Source organism: Enoplosus armatus, chromosome 12 (assembly GCF_043641665.1).
Source record: "Enoplosus armatus isolate fEnoArm2 chromosome 12, fEnoArm2.hap1, whole genome shotgun sequence".
NCBI classification, from domain to species: domain Eukaryota; kingdom Metazoa; phylum Chordata; class Actinopteri; order Centrarchiformes; family Enoplosidae; genus Enoplosus; species Enoplosus armatus.
Window position 1 is genome coordinate 8,557,056 of NC_092191.1, and position 26,294 is coordinate 8,583,349.

At 42.1% G+C, this 26,294-nt stretch overlaps 2 protein-coding genes across 2 annotated transcripts; both read right to left on the bottom strand.

Moving 5' to 3' along the window:
- Positions 1–322: 322 nt before the first annotated feature.
- On the bottom strand, positions 323–19,080 carry LOC139294217 (protein FAM13A-like). Its single transcript, XM_070916054.1, has 21 exons — positions 19,015–19,080; positions 18,267–18,468; positions 17,899–18,108; positions 17,560–17,740; positions 15,550–15,724; positions 14,710–14,831; positions 10,061–10,285; positions 9,718–9,841; positions 9,269–9,366; positions 8,389–8,446; positions 7,690–7,779; positions 6,030–6,237; positions 4,803–5,052; positions 4,423–4,555; positions 3,871–3,952; positions 3,147–3,382; positions 2,921–3,004; positions 2,620–2,724; positions 1,909–2,123; positions 1,628–1,729; positions 323–1,189 (listed from the first exon to the last, which is right to left on the bottom strand). Exons 1-21 carry the CDS (start codon positions 19,042–19,044, stop codon positions 1,063–1,065), a joined length of 3,057 nt encoding a protein of 1,018 aa, XP_070772155.1. The 5' UTR covers positions 19,045–19,080; the 3' UTR covers positions 323–1,062.
- Positions 19,081–21,059: 1,979 nt separating this feature from the next.
- On the bottom strand, positions 21,060–26,086 carry LOC139294617 (monocarboxylate transporter 9-like). Its single transcript, XM_070916540.1, has 6 exons — positions 25,888–26,086; positions 24,741–24,825; positions 24,022–24,185; positions 22,927–23,022; positions 21,513–22,391; positions 21,060–21,244 (listed from the first exon to the last, which is right to left on the bottom strand). Exons 1-6 carry the CDS (start codon positions 26,084–26,086, stop codon positions 21,060–21,062), a joined length of 1,608 nt encoding a protein of 535 aa, XP_070772641.1.
- Between the last annotated feature and the right edge of the window lie 208 nt (positions 26,087–26,294).

Genomic DNA, 26,294 nt, shown 5'->3' on the forward strand with positions numbered 1-26,294 from the left:
ACAGTACTAATGCAACAGCCTCTAAAATATTGTTAACTTGTTAACCTTTAAAAAAAAAGCATGATGCAGTTCTGTGCAGCATGAGTATGAAAGCTGTCAGTACCTCTACCATAGCAACCTTTTCTGCAACTGTCACTCTTATTTTATTGTAGTCAGTGGAAAGAAAGTAGAACCATAAACTGTGTTTAGCAGAATAAATGTGAAAAAATATTTATTTTTATTAATACATTCATATATATATAGATATATATACATAGATATATATATCTATATATATATATATATAGATATATAGAAAACTATATAAACCAGAAGTGCACAATGTCAAAAGCTCTGATCATTGTCAACAACTGCATTTAGGGGAATTAACTTCATACGGGAAAAATTTGGGGGGGTAAACACAAATTTGACAGCAGATATAATTTGCACTACAATGCCGTTCACATTCACCAATGTTAACATATTTTCCAAGGTGAACATATAAATTGAATGATTTAGATCAACAATGAAATTCTTAATGCATATCATAGCACAATGTAGGACTAAAAACTGACATGCACAAACACGACAGGATTGTCTCATTGATTGCATTTAAGCTTACACCTCTTTTTACCAAGATAGCACTTTTTAAAAATGCAGTTTCTGCATTAACTATGAACAAAGCTGTCCAAAATAGTATTTTTGGCACGGAAAAAAGCAAGTAACAAAGTGCCATAATATACGTACAGTAATCTTAAAATGACTAACATGTAACTAACATCAAGTTACAGCTCTTCATCCTTGACATAAATTTGTGTTACATAAAATACACTTGCTACATCAGGTTCATAATAAGATGCGTCATGAATGACAAGGGATGTGTTTTTGGGACTAAAAAAAACTCTGCAGTTGCCCAGCATTTCATTCAGATTGTCACCAATTTCCATCAGTTTTCTTCACGTAAAGTGCATCAACACAATGAGCATGGCATGAAACAAGACCAGACCCACCGGCTTCACAGCTGGATTTTTCAGAAAAGATTGAGTCCTGTTAAGTTAGATAAAAGTCCCACTGTGAGTTAACTCAACTGGTCTTGGTTGAGTCCTGTTGTTTACTGAGCAGGGCCTCCAGTAGACGGAGCTTTGCTTTGAGGTTTTTATACTGGCAGTACTCCTCCGCCATCGGTCCACGGTCCTCCTTCTGACAAGCCCTGTTAACAATACATGGAGGAAAAAAGATGCAAACAAAAGGCTAAACTTTAGTGGTTTCAAACAACTTGCAGCAACTTCCATAACTGGTTGATAGTCCCTATGTTGCCTTACTCAGATAGCTTTGTACAGTGTGTATTGTAATCAAAAACTTACTGTATTTACTTTGGAGGACTAACATGTACAGTACAAAGGATGTGTACAGTTCAGAGCAAACGTCTATCTCTTCGTCTCTTTCCTGAGCTCTCTGTGCTGTATTAACGTTAAGTGAGTGTGCATTACACTGTCGTACCATTACGATGGAATTTATTTTGTGGATGTTTTTTCTTTGTTTTTCACAAGGCATTGTTGAAAACCAAATGTTCCAAGTTTATTAAAAGACAAAATAAAATTCAAAAGCCAAGTAGTTTGGATGTGTGCTGTGTGTGTGTAACCTTTACCTGCCGCTCTGCGTGTAGAACTGGTGCTCAAACTCTCGGAGTGCCTGGTGAAGTCGCCTCTTCTCTAATCGTGCTATCCTGAGGTGGTCCAGTAATTCTGATCTGTGAAGAAATCAAAGAGTTTCATAGATCTTTTAAATTGTCTGTAAATGTGTGAAATTAAATTAACCATAACTATTCATTACTATTCATTTCATTCTTACAGGTAAAATAAATTCACCGCAGAGCTGTTGATGACACACACGCACACACGCACGCATGCACACACGCACAAACCATACCTGGAAGCTTCATGTAGTGTTGCCATGGTGATGATCTGTGGCTGGAGACCCTTCGCCTCCTCCAGCGGGGACACAAGAGGTGTTTCAGACATTTCTAGGGAAGGCAGATGCAGCGACTCATCTGAAGACACACGCATGGGAGATTTCAGCCAGAGTGGCTGCAGCCTGGGGCTTCGCTGTTTGGGATGCTCTTCATCAGAGCCCTCCTCTTCCTCCTATGCAGACACACACACACAAACATACACACACAGAGGGATCACTAATCTGTCAGAGTAAACATTTGACAAAAAATGAAGCGAACCATGTAAAAGCAGGGGGTAGCGAGAACTGAGTACAGTCTGTTTTTAGTAGCTCTATTCACCCTGTTGGGAGATCATGATATGGTTTGTATTTCAATTGATTAGCTACCTAGTCAAAGAACAGCAAGATTTGAAATGATGAGTGAAACTAACTCACCTTGAATATTAGTTATTAGAATAAGTTTCAGAATCATATATCATTTATTTCGCTGAATAAACTCTTGCTGAATATTTTGGTGTGGCTCTTATATCTGGCCACTAGAGGGCACAAGAGTGACACTCTTCTGTTTTGGCCTCAGAAGTCATGGTCAGTTTTATTCACATGCATGAAATACAGTGGGTTTGTGTAATTCTAGAGATCTTTACAAGACAACCCTCTCTTATCAGATGTTAGCATTAGGTGTTAACTCACAATAGTCGTAATGACAGTTGCAGCAGAAGAAGAAAGCAGCAGCTGCTTGAGGAGGCGGTATCGATCGTAGAAAGGTTTCATCAGGGCTCGCTCCTGCCTGGTACTCTGAAGAGACACACAGATAGAAAGAGACACAAACATGAACAAATTTGTTATTGATGGTAACATACAAACATAAAGAAAGAGAAAGCAATGATGTAAGGAGAGGGAGAAGAGAACAAAATGACTCAGGTGGAGCCACCAAGTATAAAATAAGAGAGAAGAGAGAAACACATGAGGGAGTCATCAAGGCCGATCTTACTGGTCGTCCATGCAGACTCTCAAAGTAGAGCAAACACTTCTGCAGGCTGGTCTTCTCCGTAGTCATTTGGAAATGGGACATCTCCTGCACACAGAGACATAGTGAAAACAGTTAACAGGTAATCTGTCTGTTTATCCAGTCCCTCCCAGCCCAGGGAATCAGACCAGCAAACCTATATTAGAATATCTGTGTGTGTGTGTGGTGAGAGCATTTCTGCAATACCAACCTTAATGCTGTCAGGCAGGCCCAGCTCTCGTCGTCTTTCCTTCAGTCTGTTGGTTATAATGTTGACAGTTTCCTCCACGTTAGGCTTGGTGTTGCTGTTGTTGTTAAGGTGCTGCAGCTCAGTCCCTGTTAGCGCTGCCTCCTTCTGGTCTACGTTGGTCCTGCATGTTTCAGCTGATGGGTTGAAGCCTCCCTGCCCTCTCAGCCCCCCTTCTTCTGAATGTCTCAGCTTCAGCTCTAAAAGAGGACAGCAGTTCAAAACAAGAGATGAAATGAGATGAAAACATGAAAACAGGGACTATGTGAATCTAAAATCTGGACTCTGGTAAGCATATAATTCAGTGGTGGAAAGTCATTAAGTACATTAACTCAAGTACAGCTTTCAGGTAGTGTACTTGAGTATTTCCATGTTATGCTACTTTATACTTCTACTCTACAGTGTGGTTACTTTTCAGATTAAGATTTTCCATTAAAACCATATGATAATATTACAAAATACAATGCATTGTCAAAAATAAACCAGTGGTTCCCAACTTTCGTGACTCTCCAATATTTCACAAATACTTCTGTACATTTACTTAAGTAGGATTGTAAAGGTATTTTACTTGTAATGGAGTACTTTTACATTGTTGTATTTGTACTTTTACTCTGATCTGAATACTTCTTCCACCATTGTAATCATTAATAAATGTGTCTGAGTGTGTGCTTATGGTTATGTAACTGACCTTTAAGCTGCTTGCGACTCTTGATGAGCTCCTTCATCAGTCTGGCCACCTCTGGATGTGCTGTCTTGTCGTTGTGGGCCGGCTGAAAATAAAAACAACAAACTCACATCAGTGACAGAACAGATGCCTGTCTCTTGCATGAGTACCTCACTTTGTCACTTGTTCCAGGTCTGGGTGGGTTCTAATTTTATAATTAATTCTATATGATTTTGTTCTGTAGCTGCTCTATCAACCAGCTGACCCTTTGTGTAACAAAATGTAATTTTTCCAATGCACCAGTAGAGGGAGTAATTCACTCTAGTATGATGTTTGTGGTTAGCATCCACAGCACAATTTTAGAACTTAACCATAACTAACTCACACCAAGCCAGGCATGCACACACAGAAAAAACACAAGAAAAAAGAAAAACCCCTCCCATGACTCTGTGAGAGCTGCTTATTGGCTTTGGATAAAAGGCAACACTGAGCTTCACACTCTGAGGCAGCAACTTCCAATCCAATCATGACTCAAGAGAATCCAGCGGACCAAGCAGTTCTGATTTCCTCCCTCACCTTGTAGTGCTTCTCCTGTTCAAAACGCTCCTCAAAACGTCGGATCCTCTTCCTCAGGGTGTGAATGTGTCTGTTTAGCATTGAGATGGACACAGAGCCCTCGTCTGGCTCTGTATGGACACTGCTGCGAGCCCTGGAGACAGAAAAGCACTCCACGATATAAAGATTCATACTAATAACATGCATTTAACTATTACCTAACATGGTAGCCATTCAGAAATCTCTCCACTCTGCATCTGTGCGGCATTAGCACTGTGACTGTGTTTTCAACCCCCTTCTCATTTGAGGCCCAGCGGTACAGCAAGAACATCAAATTTGAGACTGTCCCATCTGTGAGCCACTATTCCTAAATATAGTTAGTGAGAAAACAGTTGTCTTACATGCTTATGTGCTGTGAGCACGGTGGAGAAGGGGCTGCATCAGGGTCTAGGTTATAGCGCAGGCTGTGACTGAGGTTAGGGCAGCGCGGCGAGGGAACAGGGCAGTCACTCATCGTAAAACGAGAGAGGAGTGGGCTGGTGTTCGGGCCCGGTGGACTCGGCAGGGTGTCTTTTCCTGAAATCCCCTCAGAAAGAACGGCAGTGGAGAGGACTGGACTGGACTGAGAGGAATGAGAGGATGGGATGTGTTCTGTAAGAGAGAGAGGAAGGATACGATATTAACTGAAATCTATAATAATTATGACCTTTTTATTTGAGTCAATAAAGGGGGATAGAGGTGACAAAACGAGACATGAGAGAGGGAGAAAAAGGGTGGAGGGTGGAGGGAAGAAGAAAACAAGGAGTAAGGAAGGGCGAGAAAGAGAGGGAGACGAAAAGGAGGCGAATGAAAGACAGACAAATATCTCTTTCTTATGCAAGATAATCATATGTAACATCTTTCCTGGGGTAAAAAAATATTTATTCTGTCTGTGACAAATAAAGTAAACAACACGTCTGAATCTGAATTCATTTTTAGCAGTTATAATCTCTATGGTTAAAAAAAAACTGGTTTCTTGCAACATTTAGCCAGAACAAAGACATGGAATTAAAGGACGCAAGAAAGAGAAAAAGTCCAAAATCTACATAAGCGTCAAAAATATTACATATTATTGTATATATGTACCAATACATCGCGTCACAGGAAGCTGTGCAGTGATGCAACAGTAAAAGCATCGTACCTTGGTGCGCTGTTATCATAAAAAGACACACCCAGCTCTGGGAAACGATGAAGCTCATAGCTCGCTATCAAGATTTATTGATTATTTAACATGCACCAAAGGAATTACAGCAGCTGAGAAGATGCTCTGAATGAAAGCAGATGATGAATTAGACACTATAAATAAAGGCACTAATACAGTATATATGAAGTATCTTGCACTGACGGGGTTATGGGTTTGATACCCAATGAGACCCACCAAGCTGAAAGAACTGTACTGAGAGGTGCTTTGGACAGCAGAATTCCCTAAATACATTTGTGACAAGTACATAAATGTAATTATTGGCAATGGGCTTTTACAACTTCTGCATCATTTTCCTCTTTGCCCCAAATAAATATTTAACATTGGAAGTTCAGAAACTTGAATATGAGCATTTAAGTATATCAGCACTTCATTGCCATTGTCTTACCAGGCTGTGATGGGTCGACCATGTTCTGATCCTTAGCGGGTGGCGACTGTGGCGAGTGGAGGAGCAGCTTGGGGGTCAAATACAGGTCCTGCTCTTCAGTAAGAAGAGGCTGTTGCTGGGTGGGTAGGTTATACTGGGCTTGGGGGTCTACCGGTGCTTGCAGGGGTCCCAAGTCAGCCTCCAGGGCTTGTAGCTTGAGGGAGGGGCTCTGGAAACAGAAGCAGAACATGGCTTCAGGGATTCAAAAGGGGACGGGAGAAGTCTGAAGGATGTGTCGTAGTTTGCGTGGAGGGAGTCAGCGTTTCACATGCTGCTCAGGAATCTTGAGAAGTCCTTTAAAACTATTTATTCTCCCCTATGAAAAGAAATATTCTGGCGCTGATGCGTGACTGGGCAGAGAGTTGCAGGATGAGGTGAGATGAGTGGTTGTCCTTCTGAGAAAGGAATGAGTCACAAGGCAGAATACAGCTCTTTGAGCAGGCGGCTTTTGGGGGGTAGCTATACGAGGAAGAAACTCCAAGGTCCAAGGTTCCCAGTCAGTTACAAAAGCAGATAAAGATGGTCATTACGAGCAGCACATCGGTGAGGTGGTGCGTATTTTCAGTAATGCAAAAACTGACGTTCCTCTGCTCTAGCTCTCCTCAGGTCTCTGTGCGACTAGAAACTAGTAAACCAGCCAGGCATACAACCAGCTACACACGAATCCCGCCGACTTTTGTCAGTCAGTGAGTTTGATTCTAAACGTGCATCAGCATCCAGCGTGGGATCCCTGATGAGCAACCTGCTGTATTTCCATTAACAGTATCGCTGTGATTCCATGATCACCTGATCTGTGTGTCTGTGGGTGTGCGAGTGCATGAGAGAGTAGCTTCCCCCCCAAAGAGAATCCCTAAATCCACATAGTTTTCCTTCTGAGCGGCGTTCCTGGCACTTCTGCTGCTGAACTGCCTCCACATGGATTATTCATCATGCGTGGAAGAAGGGGGGCGGCGGGAATACCACTCATGTCGGTGCGCGTAGTGTGGGTGTGCGTGCAAGGGAGGAGAGAGGTACTGTATATGACGAGGCGTTGCCACGGCAACGTTGTCAGACCGAGCTAAGGAGTCTATTTGATGGAGCTGCGGGGAGTCACGTAACTGTTTGCCTCGATGTGAGTGTGCGTGTAGGTGTATATGCACTGAATTCTGATGGCGCTATGTGAGTGAAAAAAAAAACATTTGTAATTGAGCTGCGCCAAAAACATTCTGGCCTCAGTAGGGAAGGTTGGAATATAATGCTTCTTTTTTTGGTTAATTTAGGTGCTTTGACATCATTCTCAGCATCAGCAGCAGCAGCAGCAGCAGCAGCAGCAGATAAGGACTTGGCTTCTCCGCTCTTACCCTTCTGAGCTGTTCATTCATAAAAAAAAACCCAACAACACTGCTTTGTGCGTCACACAGAGGAGGTGGAAGGATGGAAGGGAGGGGGAGGGAGTGAGGCTGTTATCACTGAAGCAAAACACCCACAGGCAAGCGAGCTCACACCCAGCAGTACACATACAGGTGTGCACATAAACACACAATCACTGGAGGTATCTGCTGCCCTGTTGTCATAGATACCCTCATCCTAAAGAAAGTGTTAATTTGTGTATCTAAAAAGACTGTGAGGAAGGAGAACTTACGTCATAGCTGTTGTTCCTGCCTCTGCAATCATTGTGTCTGTCAGGAGAACCACTACATCCTCCTCCTCCTCCTCCTCCTCCTCTTCTCCCCTGAAGGAACAGACAGCACACGCACTGATGAAGTCTCACACGCCAGCGTGGGCACACACGCATGAACATGCAAAAATGTTATAATGACACATAAAGAGAGAAAATGCATTGCTTTCCTTTTTATTTTGAAAATGTTAAAAGTACATGATTGTTCTAGGTTGGATATCAAATTTCCCCTCCAGCCGTGTGATCCTCAAAACTAAAAAGAGAATCCTGAGTGTATTTCGTTACCTACTGCTAAACAAAATCTTCTTTTAGTATGGGTTAATATGGTAACCCCGTTGTATGTCAGTCCTGGTGTCAATGAAGACTAGCGACACAACATGTCCCTTTTTTGTCTGCCGGAGCTGGGAAGTAAAACAAGCATTCATATTATTTTTCAATTTTGTTTTTTATCTAAAAATTTAGGTGAACTGACTCAACTTTAAGGCTCTCTCAGTGGTAGTTTTTACATGCATTAGTGCATTTCATTTTGCTAGCTCACAAGCCTAAGGCTACAACTCTCGATCCTGGCTATAGCAGAATGGTCCTCACTGGCTTGAAATTAAATGGGAGACAGTGGAAATTATTTGGAGGCGGCAGCCATATGCTTCACAAAGGTCTGTTTACCTTCCACTGGAGTGCTGTATATTTGTCTTCTGTCTTGTACTGCATACTGCTCAGCATGCTGAAAAACAACATTCTGTCAACAACGGGCAAATATAATAAAATTGCGTTAATTATCAGTAAAAATATATCTAATTGTTATCTAATCACATCTAATCTGTTTCTCCCTCTGGTTCACAATCCATGTGACGTTAATCCACATTGTCTGTATTCATAATCAATACTGTGCACAGGCAGGACAGGAGGTCAGACGGTCATCTGGCCATTAAGGTTATGGCTTGTTCATGTCTGACAATAATGAGGCATAACTCAGATGACCTGTACTGTGGCTCTGCGGAGGCAGTACAAACATAAAGCCAGCGTGCCACCATGCTAGGTCGGCCTTAATGTAGCTGGTTGGTCGGCTCCATGTGAGCCCCCGTGGCAAGTCAGTGTTATTTGGACTGGAATCATATCAAAACCATGACTGTGAGCAGCACACTGCTCAGATAACCTACTTCTCAACTGACTGCAGGGCTGAGAGATGAGCTGAACTGAGAGGAACCAAGTGGGAGTGGAAAGGGGACAAAAACAACTGTAGCATCCAAACAATCAGATCAAATTAAATCTGATACACTTTAACTGCTCCCAAACTACTAACACTGCCCTCTTTGTTAATGGTTCTTCTCTTTGACGTGAGATTGGGTTTGAATCTCAGTTCAATTTCAGATAGCTGATTTAAGAAAGTGTAAAATTAGGGATTTTTATTCCACTTGGATGTTATCTGTCAAGACCAATGAACAAATGGTTGCTGCTATAAAAACTAGGCAGAAATAAAGGAGGAAAACACAACTGCAACAAAATGTCATCTTGTGTAGTCTTCATGCAGAAATGTTGTTCTCACCTCTCTGTGTGCTGAGTCTGTGTTTGGGCTTTGTTCTGTGATTCATTCGCTATGCAGCAGACTGAAATAGCTGATGTCTGCCCCGCATCTGTGGAAGCCTGAAAAACAATTCAGTCGATGTCACATAACCTTTCACTCCCACAATGAGCTAAAAGATGCTCCACTTTAAACATTAAAAGCATATTTGTGCTCTGATACTTCATTTAACACTTCACCCTCCACATAATGTATTTCACAGCACATCCAGGAGGCAGCAATTAACTGTATCTTTTTTTTTTTTCATTTACCACATTTTTAAAGACAAAAATAAATAAATGTGAAAGATCATCAACAGTTGTCACTGAATGATATTCACAGCTACAGATGTTGAGTGCTAACAGCTGGAGACACAGTTCAATGGGTAAGAGAGAGAACAAGAATATGAGAACAAGAACAGCAAAAATGCACACCGTTGAACAGTTGTCTTTGATGGGTGCGGAAGGTGTCCTTTTAATCACTACCTTGTCTACTTCCTCCTCTTTCTCCTTTGATATGGAGGTGCATGGTGGCATCTCATAGTACTGTGAAAAGGTCCTGTTGATAAAGAAACACTCATTAAACTATAGACAATTCCTAAATGTTGTATCAATGAAAACGGATTGTACGTTTGAGTTTTGAGAAAGGCAGAGAGGCGGAAGTAAAGGGGCAAATGTTTCTTGTCTTCTCAGAATGAAATGGACAGGTATGACAAATCAAGTCATTTGAGGTGAAAACATCACCTGCGTGTGAAAAAAGCACAGACAAAACACTCACCCTTGTGTGGTACACTCCAACTCTGGTGGCTCTCCCTGGATGCTTTGGGATGGTCTGCCCTGTAGCGAGTGTTGGTCTGGCCCTGGGTCAGTGGGGCAGGAGGGCACAAAGCCTGACTCTGTGCTTTCACTGCTCTCCTCCAAAGCCTCCTGGTCTGGAATCAGCTTCTGAATGTCAGCGCTGACGTCAGAGCTGGTTTCACAACCCTGCGGCAGTGTGTCAGGACTACGGAGAGACAGATTAGAGAGTGATGTAGACAGAGGGGTGCACCCACAGAAGGAGAAGAGGAAATACTACTTTCTGATGGGGCTTCTTTCATAAAATGTTTAAGGGTTGTAATTAATGCCTTTATAAATGGTTAATAAATCACTGACTAAAGCTTTATAGATCAGTAATAAGGCATTAATAAGAAATACTATTCTGCAGCTATAAAAGTCCTTTATTGGATTCTTACAACAATAATGAAAAAGGTCTAGCTAAAAAGACAGTGTCCAGTCTTTCAAAGCCTGTCACACTGGAGGAGGATAAATAACAGGCGATGGGATTTTCACAACCCAAAATTAGTTTTTTATTCATGGTTTATTCAAATATTAAATATTTATTAACCATTAATACAATTTACAATATAATGCATTATAATGTATGAACCCTTAAACCCCTATAAAAGGGTACCTTATGAGAAAGTGGTGCCAAAAAGGTGAAAATGGCCAAAAGAAAGAGAGAAGACTGAGACAGACTGAATGAAAAGAAAAAGAGGTAGAGAGAGGAGAAGAATGAGGGACATCAAGGATAACAAGGAACTTTTCTAAAGACAAAAAGATACTGATAGATAGACTTGAAGACAGTAAAGAACCCTTATCACCAAATCAGTAGAGTATAAATTTTTTTTTTGAAAATGGCACTAGATAGATCCATGTTATGTTAGCAGGAATACAGTACATGTGAAATCAAAACCAACAGATTTTAAGTGTATCAATCTGCATTTCACAAGGCTAACATGTCCAACAATGAGTCCCTGAGAAAACTGCTGGCCTCTGCACCAGGTAGTTTGGAAAAACAAACATCCAGCAGGTCATGAATCAGCAGTGCTTAATCTAATGCTACACAACGACACGTCCCATGAAGCTCTAATGAGCTGCTCCCAGCAAAAACAAGCACAACTGATTTGCCGCGACGTGAACCAAAAACATCGGTCACGTACTTGCTCCAAGCGGTGTATGACTCCAGAGCTGTAACACACAGCAGATGGGTCAGTACAGCAGCAGCAAGACACTAATGATAGCTGCTTGGGCTACTAGTCAGAGTGAGCCAAGCAGACAGCAGCCTGCATTACAAACATGAATTACTTTTCTACGTCATGTTTCCCTTCTTCAAACATCCTTCATCTTAACAGAGCTCAGTCAGACGTGGCAAAAACAAACCAAACTCTGCATGGATGACTAGGAGAGATACACAAAAGCGTAATGTAAACACAGCAAAGTGATGCACAAATGAGTACCTGCTTCTCAAACCACAGACTTCTTTGTTGGTATATAACAGCATGCTAAGAATAGTTGTATGCATTACTGTCCCCTGCTCTAAAGCAACTACATTTCCGATCCGGGTCTAAGACCCCCTTGCATTATCTCACTCACTTGTGGAGGACTGTAGACTCATGGTTGCTGTCACTGATGCTGAAGCAGATGAGACAAGAAAACATCCTTTGCCAAAAACGTCTAAACTCACAGCAGTCTAGCATTACATGTGACAGTGAACAGCTTGCTGGTTTGGAGGGACGGAAAAAGCCAAAGACATAAAGAAAGGAGAGCACAGATGTTGAGTACTTGATGGTCAACAACATGAGTGACACCCGGAGGCAGAGAGCTGACCCACCCCCTTCAATTACCCGTGCTCACACACACACACACACACCACACACTTGTGTAGAAGCGCACATACACGCAGACACAGACATAAACTCACATACAGCAGCACTTAGTCATTTGGGGTCAACAATGCCAGTTCTAGCACTGTAAGAGAGATGGAAATAGGCCAGAGAGGCTGAGACAAGAAAGCACACACAAACGCTACATACATTCACACTCAAACACATCAGTTTAAACGCTGGCTGATACGCACAGTCAGAATTACTGCTGAGAGGTTCAATGATGATTTTAAAAAACATGACTACATAGGGAGGTTTATCGACTAATAAACCCCCTTACATGAAATATATTTCTACATATATTTCTACATATCTAGACTTGACCGGAAAATGTATCATTTCAGGAATACATGTAATGACTGACATGAAAGGGACATTTATTGTAAAATATTATTCAAGTAATTACTGAAAACCCTCTGTCCCCTTTTCTTAGAGTTAAATAAGAGTGTTTTTGACATATTATCTTGTGTAACTGGTAAGAGGCAGAAAACAGGCACTTGTTTTGAAATCAGACCCTTTGTAGGTATAATTAGACTAGAATCAATATGGACTGTGACGTTAGTGGGAAGGGCAGAGGCCCAGACATGACCAGACGGAACAGCATGCAAATGCCAGGCAAGTTTGGAGAAAGCACAACATCCCAGTGATAAATCCCTGACGACCGAATAAATGCCCCATTCTTCATGCCAAACAAACTTAAGTTGAACATTTTTTACAAAGGAACCATGAGAAATGTGGCCACTTGTTCTGGATCTGTACTGCTGCTCTTGTCATGAGGGTAATAAATAAACACAAGAACAAAATACATTTTCACACCCCAATATTTGCTGCAGTTATTTGATCTGGACCCCCTCGTGTAGTTGAGGGCTTTGACTAACAAGGAAAGAGGAAAAGCTGAGTGCAATAGAGTTCAGACAATATATTAGATGGGGAAAGACAGACAGTTGGAATGATGCAGCATCGTATCCCTGCTAAACAGATGAGAGTGGGAAGCTGTTAGATGAAAAATTATTGATATTTGTTTGCCCTATGATTGCTAACACTTAGAAGCGGTGAGAACACACAAAACCAGCATGGTATGAAGCTTGGCACTGAGCAAGTGTGACAGATTTTATAGCTTAGAATCTAATATGTGTAGGTGTGTATGCACATGCGTCTATGTTGTATGAAATGACCTGAGATGATGCGCCCACAGAGGGTGACTAAAGCTTGCATAAGAACTCTGAATTCTATACAGGTGAACCTGTCCTTGCTCTGGGCTACATGGAGATATTGCCTCAGTGTCTGGTTTTATGAAATGGGGTGAGGGCAAACTGAGGGACAAAAATATAATTTGACACGTGCGGGTCGTTTAATTACAGTCTGGCCAGTCTGACATCTGGCTGCAATGTTTCTTTAAATATTTCTGTGACCTTCATATCTCATTTAGCCTTTAGACCACAAGGATTTTATTACTAATACCTCATGCTTGTTTTCAAATAACATCTTCATTAACTCCACTGAGGACAAATCTGTTTCATCACAAAGTAAACAGAACCACAATGTCCACAAAATGTCTGCTTAAAATGACAACAAGAAAGCTTCCATTAGCTTCAAGCAGAACTCCCATCCACACACAGACACAAATTAAGATACCAGACACACAACTCCACTCACATACGTGGGCGACACACGCACATTGACTAGGGGCAGACAAAAATAGAAGATATATAAATATAATTTATTTTGCAACCTTGCTGCAACCCACATTCACAATTTAAAAATAGAAAATAGCTCAGTAGCCTCCAAGTTCTGAGTGGGAAAAGTTCCCCACAAGCAGATGGCTGTCAGTATGTAGATTCTGTCTGGGGGACCAATTTGCCATTGTTCCACTTCTCTGCTCCTTCAAGCAGCAAAACTGTGATGCTATTTTTACTTGCCATTAGACTGAAAGGCCAACAGCACTTTTCCCTGTTGACTACAGATCCTGGGTGTCACAGGTTCTCTAAGGAGGTGTTGCTCTGTAGCCAACATTGTGTTGCCAACTATCTTTAAAGTAAGCATTTGTTTTTTCAGCAACTTGTCACCTGCCCCTACTACTGACCATGATATTATCACTGAAGATAAATCAAATAACCGTAGGCTTCAAAATGAATGAATAACTGACCTGTAGTCTAATAGCCTTGAATATCTAATTATCATAATGTGGTGCACTTCCTTTTTGTAACATCTCATTAAGCCTGTCTGAACCTTTAAAGTCGTGTCTCGTGTCAAAAACAGCAGTGATGTCCATGGATTAGATTTCCCTTTCCCCATGGAAGCACATCAAAAGAAATGTTTAACACTAATGAAAAGCTCCAGAGAAGAATGATAAAACAAAGCGACACAGTTTGACATCTTTTTGACTTCCATGAACAGAGTGCAAAAGACCTCCAGAGGTTGGCCTTAATTCCCTGTGAATGACGTCTCAGCCTTATCACCAATGATAAAACCATCAACCTGACAACTGACTAAACGATGCTGAATATAGAGTGAAATGCTAAAGGGAAAAAGGTCAGGTCCTAATTATTCCCCCAGGACAAGATGTATAAAAGGGAGGGGCTTGTGTATAGTCACACCACATGAATGTCCACTGATTTAACAGTTTAACTGTGATTAAGGCTAAAAGTAATTAATACTATCTATCTATCTATCTATCTATCTATCTATCTATCTATCTATCTATGTGCTAAGATGATGACAGTACCTGTTGAGTTGAGGTTGTATCCGTATTGTTTGGTTAAAAGCACCAGTTGCTGAGACTGAAGCCGTCTCTCCTTCCAGCCTCTCCACACTACTCCGCTCTGAGTGACAGCTGCTGGGTCGGACCTACCAAGGACAACAAGAGTGAATACACACACACATTTTTTTTGCATTACCCACGTTTGCTATAAACGGGGTTTCTGCATTGTTGACCAAATTAAATGTAAGACTTTTTAAGACCTCTCTAACACCGCATAGAATGCAATTTAATATAGTTTTCACAGTCATACCAGTCAATAATAATCACAATATACAAATCACAATAATCCCTAATAATATCATTAATAACCAACCAATTAAACAACAATTAATTATTAATTAAGTTCATTTAAGTTTTTCACTTGTCCATTATGAGCTCCCTAGCTACTGTGGCGAGCATTAGCAACAGTGTTTGCTACAGGGCTAATGGCACTAACTGAAACTCCACAAAAAAAAGATTAAACAGCCTCCTGCATGCACAATCCACGGTTGTGGCAATCCAACGTTTAGTCTAAAGGTGTACAATGTCTCCTGACAGTCTGCAACCGCTCACAAAAAATAGTTATAAATAATGTTACTGTCTTCGGCAGGCAAGAAAAAGTATTCAAGACTTTTTCACGACTTGCAGATACCCTGTAAAAAGTATGTTCAAATATTGGCATAACTGTGGCCCTGCAGATTAAATAGTTCTGAGATAATATCCCTTACTGTTATATTTGATGTGATTGAAAAGTGTAAAAAGACCATGAAATTGAATCAATGATTTAACATTTTCGATCAAAGGAAATTAAAAACCATGGTTCACCTCAAAGTGTGATAGAGCAGAGAGAGTAGGAGGGGGGGGTGAGGAGGAGGCGATCGAGGAGGCCGCTGTGTCCTCGGCTGGGGTTGGAAGGAGAACCTTCTGATGCCGGAGAAGATGGAGCAACAGGGCATTACACACACTCTGCTCCTCCAGCATCCTGGGTCCTGCTGGAACACTGTATGACGAAGAGACAGGGGAACAACAACACAATGTCACATGTGTATTCAAAATCCTGTGCTGGTCCTGTGTTGTCGCAAACACAATGGAAAAGGGTTCCATCTAGTGGAAGGGCATATATAGTTCCACAAAGTTCCACCTTATGGACTGCATAAGGTGAATGAAACCTAACAATTTGCCACCAACAAAAATAAACACCCAGGCAGCAAAAGTTTGTAAAGCTTCACTTTGACTTTTAAATTTCAGAGATATGTGCAGCTTCTGGTCGTAACATTCACAATAGGAGGTAAGCGTCCCCTCAGACCAAAATAATCTTCACGTTTACCGGGAAGCAACTATTTGTTTCAGTATGCCATGCTGTTTTTGACATCATCCAGTCTTCTTTTTTTAGGTGATATCCGATGTATACATGGTAGGTAAAGGTTAACATAGCGTACACCCAGGGAGGACACTGAGTATTAATAGATGTGTGTTTACGTGGTCCGCAGGTCAATTGGAATGACAGGACAGGAGCAGCCTGTCACATGGATTACATAACAGATGCATACAAGGGCAACAGGCTGTTTAGAAAGAGGCTTAGATGACAAATATGCATGAGTTATGGGGGGGGGTGGGTGGGTGGACGCTGCCAAAGAAGCTGTCACACATGCTGCATGGCAAGAACATGTGCTACTATGTCTGTCACACCAACTCATTTAATCTTAAATAAACAGCAACATTATTAAAATCTTGGAACAAGCAAAAAAAACAACAGCGATGTACTTGAATGTAGCTTAAAAGTTACATTTTTTGGCAGCATGTATCTCTCATTCAGTCTCCAATCTTTTTCATTCAACCCATTATACAATTCCTCTCTTCATCTGTTCTTGTTCTAATGCCTGTGGAACCAGAGGGAAAAAGCACAGAACATTCTCCAACTCTCTGCAGCTACCGCAACCCAAACCCACCCCCAACTTTTTCCAAGCCTCTGCTGCCAACTCCACACCCCATAACCAACTCTTCTTCCCCTAGCTATAATCATCTGGTATTTTCCCCTCATATGCAGAACATAATGGCGTGACTAACACCACATTCCACTGACATGCCGTTAACTTTGAGAGAAAACAGGAATGACATAGATGAGACTGGGAGATCAAGGGATGAGGGAATAGTTGGAAGGGTGTTGGCTCAATATAATAAGTCCTTTCCACAATGGCAGAAACTGAACACAAGTCTGATTGTAAGTGTGTCTCCCTAGAGATTGTGTTTGTTTACAGTGATGGCTGACTTCTGTAAACAGGAGGGGAGAAGCCACCGACAAAATCCTGATGACCTCTGTTATATCTGTCTGTCTTTTTGTGTGCCATGCTCTGCACTACGTTATCAATCACAATCCACACCCATTTCCTTGGTGACAAACCCAACTCCACCCCAAATTAGTAGTGCAGCTGCAGAAAAATGGAGACACACAACCACTCAGGCTGATGAACTGGGCCAGATACTTAGTAGGTTGCACTCATGACAAACACAAAAAGTGGAGGGTTATTCTACATCTGGATCTGACAAAAACAAGCTTGAAGAGAGACCATAACGACATTCACTTCCAGTAATTGTGAAGGGAACATTTTCGCTCTCATTTGTTGAACTCTGGATTGTTCTTGATCATAATTTCTCCAGATGCGTCGCTCTTCAAAACTAAGTGTGGAAACCAACATTTTGAATGTATATACAGGAGAACAATCTTTCTTAAAATTTTACAGTGACAAGCCACTAAACTGCTCACTTTGGAGGATCCTTGTGTCCCAGTACAAGTCTGGAGAGGATTTGAACTTGGCATTAACAACAGCAACTTACTGGAATATGCAAGGCCCAAAGATGGTTGCCAGATTTTCCACAGGCATTTGATTTGACTGGCTGTGAGCGGCCACTCTGGACAGGAAGTGGATGAGGTAAGACAAAATAATGAGGTTGTCATCAGGGAGGTGGCAAAGATTTTCTCTCAGAGACTGGTTCATCTCTGCCTCATCTGCATATCCTAAAAATGAGCAAAAACATCAAAACAGTTTTAAGAACATGCACTTCAATCACTAGTCTTTGGTATCTATGGATATACAGTATATAACTGGCCTCGGATTCGTATTAGTTGGTATGTTGAGCTACTTGCTCAAATCTAAAGAACACCAATAACAGTACTTGTGAGGCTCAGAACCAGCTGTTTGCGCTGGAGTTCGGGAACTACGGGGGTGGGAAGCTCCCGAAGAAAGAGTTTGAGGAGCGAGGCCAAAGTGGGGACATCCTCCTCCAGCTCTAGGTCCACCCTCTCTCCCCGGTCCCAACGCTGCCTCAGCTGCCTGATCCGCACCACTGAGCCACACAGGCGGAACAGACCTCTGTGGTGCATTCCTGTGATAAGGAAACAAGTTTAAGTATTGTTTTTCATTGAGATTGTTTTGCAAGAGAAAGAAAGAGAGAATGAAGGAGAGATGTATAGGTGGATGAAATTAATGAAAGAATAGCAGAGAAGTCGCAGAACAAGAGTAGCAAGGATGTGCCTAAATCACCATTCTTATCCAGGAACTCCACCATGTCTCTTAGCACAAGGGGTATTCCACAGACCATCTGCCTGTCCTCTCTCAGTGTTTCCAAGGCAACACCAAACACACACCCAGCGGCCAGTTCAGCCTCTGAAACCAGGGTGGGAGCAGTGGGCTCGGGGCTGACTTTAGCAGTGGTCCTCAGGATTCTCACTGAAGACGGATCGCTCTGCATGGAAAGAGGACATGCAGCAGCTTACTCAAATACAAAAACTTACTATAGTCATATTCCTGGATGACCAGAGGTGTTTTAGAAAAGTAGTGAGGGACTAAGTTATCATCTCAAACCCTGCTTATATGTGATCTACTGTAGAGGTGTCCACTTCATTACTTAAGGATCCTTGGCCTGGACCCCAATGATCCATATTATGATGTGAAAATGTTAGCTCAGTCAGAACACAATGGCGTATTTCCTCGATAAAAGGGACACGTCCAAGATTTAATGTACAGTTTACTAGTAAAGGCAACAACACATGGCAAACTAAGTTTTAGCATCCAGACACGGCATGTTTCCATGTCATAGCAACAGTTAGCAGTCTTTTTTTTGTGGGGAGTTAGTTGCTAATGAAACAGTGCAAGAGGTGCTCTGCAGCTCATAATATTAGCAGGTAAAACTTCCCTAAACAAAGTTTAATCGATTGGGCAACAAGCTAAGCAAAAAACTCCGAAGAATGTAATAAGATAGCAGCTAACTGCTACCCGCAGCTTAACTTACACAGAGCGACACTGAAGCGCTTGCTCCCATTTTTCAGCTCAGCGGACCGGGACAGCTCTCCATTTTTCAATTATAGACGCATTTTTCCCTCCTCGACATGATGCTCCACTCTCAGAAACTATCGGAAAGTCCGACGCACGAGGAGTAATCACTGCCATTGCCCTCACATCTCAACGTTAGGCTTACAATAAGTGAAAAGCACTGTTGTTAAAATGGAGTAGGGTTAGCTTACTCGCCACCGCAGCGTTAGCCCCCTGGAATATTGTTTATGCTGCTAGTCACGTGACAAATGTGTAACCATGGTGACCCGTGGTCGGGTTGCCAGGAGAAGGAGACGCAGACTGGCTCGGGATGCTAAAGCGTAGGTCGACTGACTGTCTCGTATGAAAACAGCAGTTTGATAAGTTTCCCATTAGAGCAGCTCAAGTGTGAAATAATATTGTGAGGTCGAGATGTTTTTCATGTTTTCATGGGAGCTTTGCCAGTGTGCTCGGTTAGTGCTAAAGAAATATGGCCGCTATATTTACCGTTTACTTGGGATTCAAAATGTAGCTCAAACTCCATGGAAAATACGGTACGTTAAAAACCTTGACACTCACTATCATTAATCCAAATATCTTTTATTGGCACTTTTTAAATAAAATAATAGAACAGAAATATAGACATAAATATTATAATACTGGCATAAAAAATAAGAGCCAAGTGACAGCCAAACATACTGTCTCTTCTAGGTGAGTACTAATTGTACCTCATCTGCACCTTGTAAATACCCTCTACAAACACACAAAGCAGACACTAATGTCCCAGATTTATCCTTACGCCTGAAACTGGAACTATAAAAAATACATTTCTAGTGGTATATTTATCAATATTCAAGTTATTCTAAAAGCCTATTGCAATGTATCCATTACAATTATGATCACAATAATCAACTTCCAACTTAAACAAAAACATTTTTTACAGCTCTATGGCTGGTTTTGTGCATATAAAAGTCACTAGCACATAGGACTTTACAAACTAGTGCTAATACAAAAGTTTATGAAACAGTGCACACGCACAAATCTGTGCACGTACGTGAACATGCGTGTACAGGCAGGTACACACACACACACACACACACACAATGTACATATACACACACAACATATTGGAAAAGGACCAGCCCGGTCATGATAATCATGCCACAAAGAGAATCAACATGCTGCTAAGGTTGGAAATACAGTAGGATCTCTTAAGTGTTTTTACATGTTTTTGAATCAGCATAACTTACTCAAAAAGTGTCTGTGTGATCCAGAAACAGGAGGTATGTGGAACTCAAATCATTTTTAAAAAAGTATAAATTGAGTCAATGCACTTGAAAGCAAAAATTAACTATTAAACAAGGCTTTTGTGTTGTTCCAACAGGCATTGACTATCATTGATGCTTTGGTAGGATACATAGTGGCGTAGATAAGATATATAGTAAAACCAAAATACAAAAAATGTTGCTAAAATTACGATTATCAAAAAAGGCTCCCTCCTTCATTGCACTCCCTGTATTCTCTGTTGCGGTAACATTCCTGGGAGATTTCTGTACATTTGTAGAGTGGTTTAAATGTTGATATTGTGTTAAATTGACACCCAACAGTTTTACAGATATTTTTGTTCCCAGTGTTATGAAATGCACCATGTATTTTTTCAGCGCTACAGTTAAGTGAAAACCAGTGTTTACATAACACAATGTAGAACTGGGAAGTTGAACAATATTGTTCAGTTGACCTCGTAAAATGAGGCAATAAAAAATCAACACAGGCGTCAGAGTCAAAGATCTGCAGTATATGGTTTGAACCTGAGAAACGCAGGCAAAGTACAGAGGAAAGGCCTGTATTTCAAAACCTCTGGCAAGTATTTTGGTATGTTAGAACCTGGCTGCAAAAATAAGGGGAAAACCCCATTATAGTCAAAGAAAGAAAATTTTGCCTAGAGGTGGTTCAGGTATAGTTCATCAGCGGACAGTTGCTGGGCAGTACGGGTGAGATTTGAATCCTTGTGGAAGGTGCTCATATTCAGGCTACAGAGGCAACTTTGTCACAGTTGCTGGTGTAATGGACGTCTGGTCTGTCGTTCTCGGTGTGCTTCCTGTTCCAGCAGGGAAGGGTGAGCAGAAAGAGAATGAACGCTCCCAGCACCACACAGCTCCCACTGAAGTAGAACGCCATGTCATATGACTGCGTCCAGTCAAAGAACCACCCTGGAAAGTGATGAGAAAAACAGACATTGTGAGCACAGTCAGCAGGGATTCCTGCCAAATACAGCAGTCAGCTAAATAATGACAAGCTGGCTCCTTATTGCAGTCGACATGTCCCTTGCCTTGCTCTGCCTGCCTGCCTGATTTATGATTTGATTTTTGAAATGTCTCTGAAAACACCACCTTACAACAGGGTTAAAATATCTGTCCCCCTTCTATTTAATCGGTAAATGCTAGTGTAGCAAATTTAGATAAAGACAAGTCCTCCTACCTACAACAGGGGGTCCAAGCATGATCCCAAATCCCCCAAAGAACATGAGGATGCCGTGGGCTTGTGTCAGTCTGTCCAAGCCGACAATCTTAGTGGTAATGTAGGAGGTAAGAGACCAGTTTCCAGAGAAGAAACCCAGGACGACAGACAGGATCTGCAGTCCCATGTAAGTCTTAGTGATGGGGATAAGGAGCAGTGCCACACCTCCTGCAAACATGGTGAAGGCATACAGATAGATGCTGTTGATCCACTTGATGTCCACCAGCATACCCAGCACTAGTTTACCCACGCAAGTGGCGATGGCCCCTATTGATACCAGAGGAAAGACACTAACTTCTTCAATGAGTCCTTGACTCTGCGCCACATCCTCTATAAAGAGCACAGGAGGGAACGCCCCTAGGCTGAACAGGAACACTCCAATACAGAAGGCCACCATGGCTTGGTCCTGCAGGATCTCATACATGGAGTGCATGTACTTGGAGTAAGCCTGCTGCTTCTTCTTGATGACTTTCATGATGGCCAACCCAGCCAGGAAGCTGCCTTTCTTCTTCTCTGTCTGAATGGCCAAGTCCTTGCTGTCGATGGTGATGAGCAACTCCTTCACCATCAGAGTTTTCTCTGGAGTGGTTGAGGTGGAACCTGTTGTGATCTTCAGGTCATCCAACGGGGGCTTCTCGAAAAGCTGCTCCTCTGTGTTGCGTTCCAGGGCAGCCTTCTGTTTGAGGTAGTACCCTGGCATGTTAAGGGGCCTCATGAAGCCGGCGCAGGCCATGAGGTTTAGTGCTACAGCTCCGATGATTAGCAGGCAGCCATCCAGGCCATACAACACAATCAGCTCGTTCTGAGCGGTGGCATAGATGAAGGCTCCAACACTTGTGCCTGAGTGAGCAGAGGAAGACAGAAATTCAGTCTTTGTGTAAGAAAGCGACAGATCAATAAATGCGAATTAAACCCACTATGTGTAGCACTTTATGTGCATACACCTTTCAAATTATTCTGATGGCATGAGTTTTTATTTGTAGAAAAACAAGGCAATACTGATGAAAACTGGTGCTGTCTGTGATCCTTTAGCTCATTCATCTCTGTGTTCCCAGGTTGTACTGTTCTTTTTCGATACTGCCACTGGGGGACGCCAAAGTCAAAGCATTTCAAATTCTACACAGTGGCTTTAATAACCTTAAAGAGTAACTTAACATTTTACTGCCCTCTCTGGTTGAAAGTTTCAAGTCTGTTTCACCTCTGACCACATCTAGCATCTCTGATGGGTGTGATGGGCGGTGAGTGTAGTGGGCTCTACGTCACTGCAGCAAGCTAAAACCATTGGTTTATTAGTCTTAAATTAATAATGGACTGATTTAAACTTTAAAAATAAAGCTTTGGGTTCTACCAATAACCCTCCTCATTAAGGCAGTACCTGTAGTGACAATGCCGAGCGCAAGGCCACGTCTCTTGTCAAAATATTGACAGGTGATTGTCAACGTGGCTGCGTAGACCAGACCACAACCCAGGCCTATGAGGGACAAGGACAGACAGAAGAGGAATTTCCATTAGCTCAGGTGAAAGGGGCAAAAGCTTTTCACTTCTAAAAATACACAAGAATGGGAATTCAATTGCACGTTACATCATCAAGAAAATGTGTTAAGTTTGATGTGTGAAGGCCGCTTATATTTCTTCCAAATTTTAGAAATATGTGTATTAGTCTATTAGTTTTTGGTCATACAATACTACAGAGCAACATTGTGCTTGGTGTATTTCAGTGGATGAACACAGGAAGTCATTATAAAGATGTATTTACAAATTTAGAGGGGAATTCGAAGAAGATTTCTTGTGCAATATAATTAGCAAAACATAAAAGAAGCATACAATGAGCAGTAAACAAGCTGCACGTGTATGTACAGCCACAGCCATTATCTAAGGGCATCTCTAAAAATAAATGACTGTCTTCAAATATGCATGGCCTCCTCTCACGGGCAGTGCTGACTGTGAGGGGTTTACCAGGATTAAGCACGGCTGGGCTGTCACTTAATGTGCGATAACAGGTGGTGTTGTGCCCGCGCAGGCACACCGGTGAGGGTGCTGAGGCAATAAAGGGTCACATGGGGATCGGGCCACACCCTAATGTTACGTTTCTGTCAACAGCCCTAATGAATACAAACAGTAATGTCAAACAAATGGTGCAATGCTCAAACGTATGTCTTATCTCGGTGTGATTCCACATACTTTCAGCGGCAATGGTATTCATTAACTGGTAATTTAGGAGACAGTCTCTGATGTTACATAATAGTTGGACCTGACATGTGCCCCTGCTTGTTTCAAGTGATTATACAATGTGTTATGAGATTGTCATATGTTAGAGGGATAATAAGCTTAGTTAACTCCCATGACCACAGCAACATCAAACACATTTTTTTCTCACACTTAGGTGAGGTCTTAAATTTGCAGGCTTGTCTCTGGTAGAGTACTGTATAAAACACACAGAAGGACATCCCCCAGGGTTATGTTTACTTACCAACCACAATCCCATAGGAGAAGATGAGGAACTGGACATTCGGAGCAAAGGCACTGAGCATCAGGCCGCCTGCCACCATTACGCCACTGAAGATGGTCACGGGACGAGCCCCAAAGTTGTCCACACAGGCACTGCAGACAGGACCTGAGGGAGAAGAGGTAGAAAGACAGACAGGGGCAGAGAGAGAGAGTCAGGGAGTGGAAGAGATAGTGTAGAAAGTAACAAAGGTTATCGATTATATTATGCTGCTTAATTTGTTGTTTTCTGGATAACAAACAGAGTTTCTGAGAAAAGCAAATCCCATCTCACAAAGCGCTGCTGTGTCTGACCACAACACTGCCACACCGCATTAGGTTCAAACTGACACCCTGGCAGAGGTGTTGTCACATCACTCTCGAGAATCTTGAGCTCCACTCAGCTCCAATTTTACTCAAAACCAATTAGATTCATAGTTCAACTCCTCAACATCCAGTTTCCTTTCATTTCCACTTTAATTAGCTTTAAGGTTGGAAAAGTCTAATTATTCCTCACATACATTCATCAGCCTGTTCCACCTCTTCACTAGAGCTGCATGGTGTCTACACTGAGTGCAATATTGTAACCCAAGACGCAGTGTTTTTTTCAGTGCTTGCTGACTACTCCGATATCCTGAGGTTGTTTGACTCATTCATCATGCGACATTTACTGTTTCCTTCCCCTCTAAGCAGAGGGAAGACCCTGTTGTTGTGCAGCAGGAACTGCAGTGCTGCAGCTGTCTGACAGCTGGGACACGTGTCCAGGATTTGGCCAGGCCCGAAGCCAGATCTGTCCAGTCATGATTTTCACTTCACCCCTTTGAAAGAGACGACAACAAGAAGCCAGGCTGGCGGGTTCAGCCTAAGACGAAAATATCAACCAAGACCGCTATCTAGAACTGATCCTGTTTGCTCAACATAGTCACGGGGCATTCCTTTATAATAATTCCCAGACGTTACTGCAAGGTTACTGCAAGGAGTTTGAATGTTTTTTGTTTGTTTCTCTTACATTCGTACACCAGCTTTTACCATGCTGCCACACTTTCAGACTCTTCTTCTCTTTTCGTTTATGTTTGGGTTCATGTAAGTTCATATACACAGCTTTGCTCAACAAATACAGTATGTGTTAAGTCTCTGTGTTTCTCTCCCCATCTGTCTCTCAATCTGTCTTTCTTTTCCTCCCTCTGCGGTTAGATTAAGGGCTAAGTGATCCTCCTACATTCATAGCGCGGATGACTTGCACTTGCTTTGCTCTCCTAGAAAATCAATAACAGCAACTCTGCTCAGGGAGCCACAAAGTGCCCATCTTTGTCACAGCATTGCCTTTTCCCTCCATCCTGTGGAAGCATTACAGTAAGGAGGACTCGTGAACACCTGTAGCTATACTAACACATTCCGCGGTGATAGCTCATATTGCCCCTTAACTTGGCAGTCATTGTTCAGACTTTGAACAAGTATTGTGTCTGTTATGCTATCAGTGGCATCATGTAATATGACGATTGAGAAGGAAATAGTAAGACGATAGGTGTAAAGGTGTTTAGTGCTCTACATTTAGCAGGTAACAGATATAGTATCTCTCCCTCAATCATACATGTCAGCAGGTATATTGTTAATGATATTTAATGCCGAAACATACTGCTCAGCACAGAATTACCAGATGCTAAAAACAATAATCTGAAGGAAAAAAGTGCTGAAAGATACATACATCTTTCCCCATTTGCTTCACATCGCAGTATCTGGACCCTCCTTGATCCATCTCTGATCTAATTCAGCTGGCATTTAGTTTCGCTCTTTAACCCCAATGTGGACCCATGCCCAGGATTATTACAATATTACAGTGTGTGCTACTCACTGGCTATTAGTCCCACTCCAGCCACAAGGGAGCCCACCCAGGCCGTCATGCCCTTGCCCTCCTGGAAGGCATGCAGCCACTCAGGGTACAGGACGCCCACCGACTGCGGTGATCCATAGGCCAGGAGCTGGGCCATGAAGGAGGCCACAACAATTGCCCATCCCCAGCCTCCGTCCACCACTTTAGTAGATGTGGCCATGGTGCTGATGTTACTGCTGCCCTCTGCGATCTCCTACAGCTGTGACAGAGGAGGGGTTCCTGGGAGGGACAACAAACATTACAGTCCTAAGTTTGACAGCAAAATGTTGATGTATATATATCCACATGTCATCTTATATATATAAAAGATGACATTTGGAGCTCATGTAAGTTACTGCCCATGACAGTATTTTTAAACTGGTCCGACA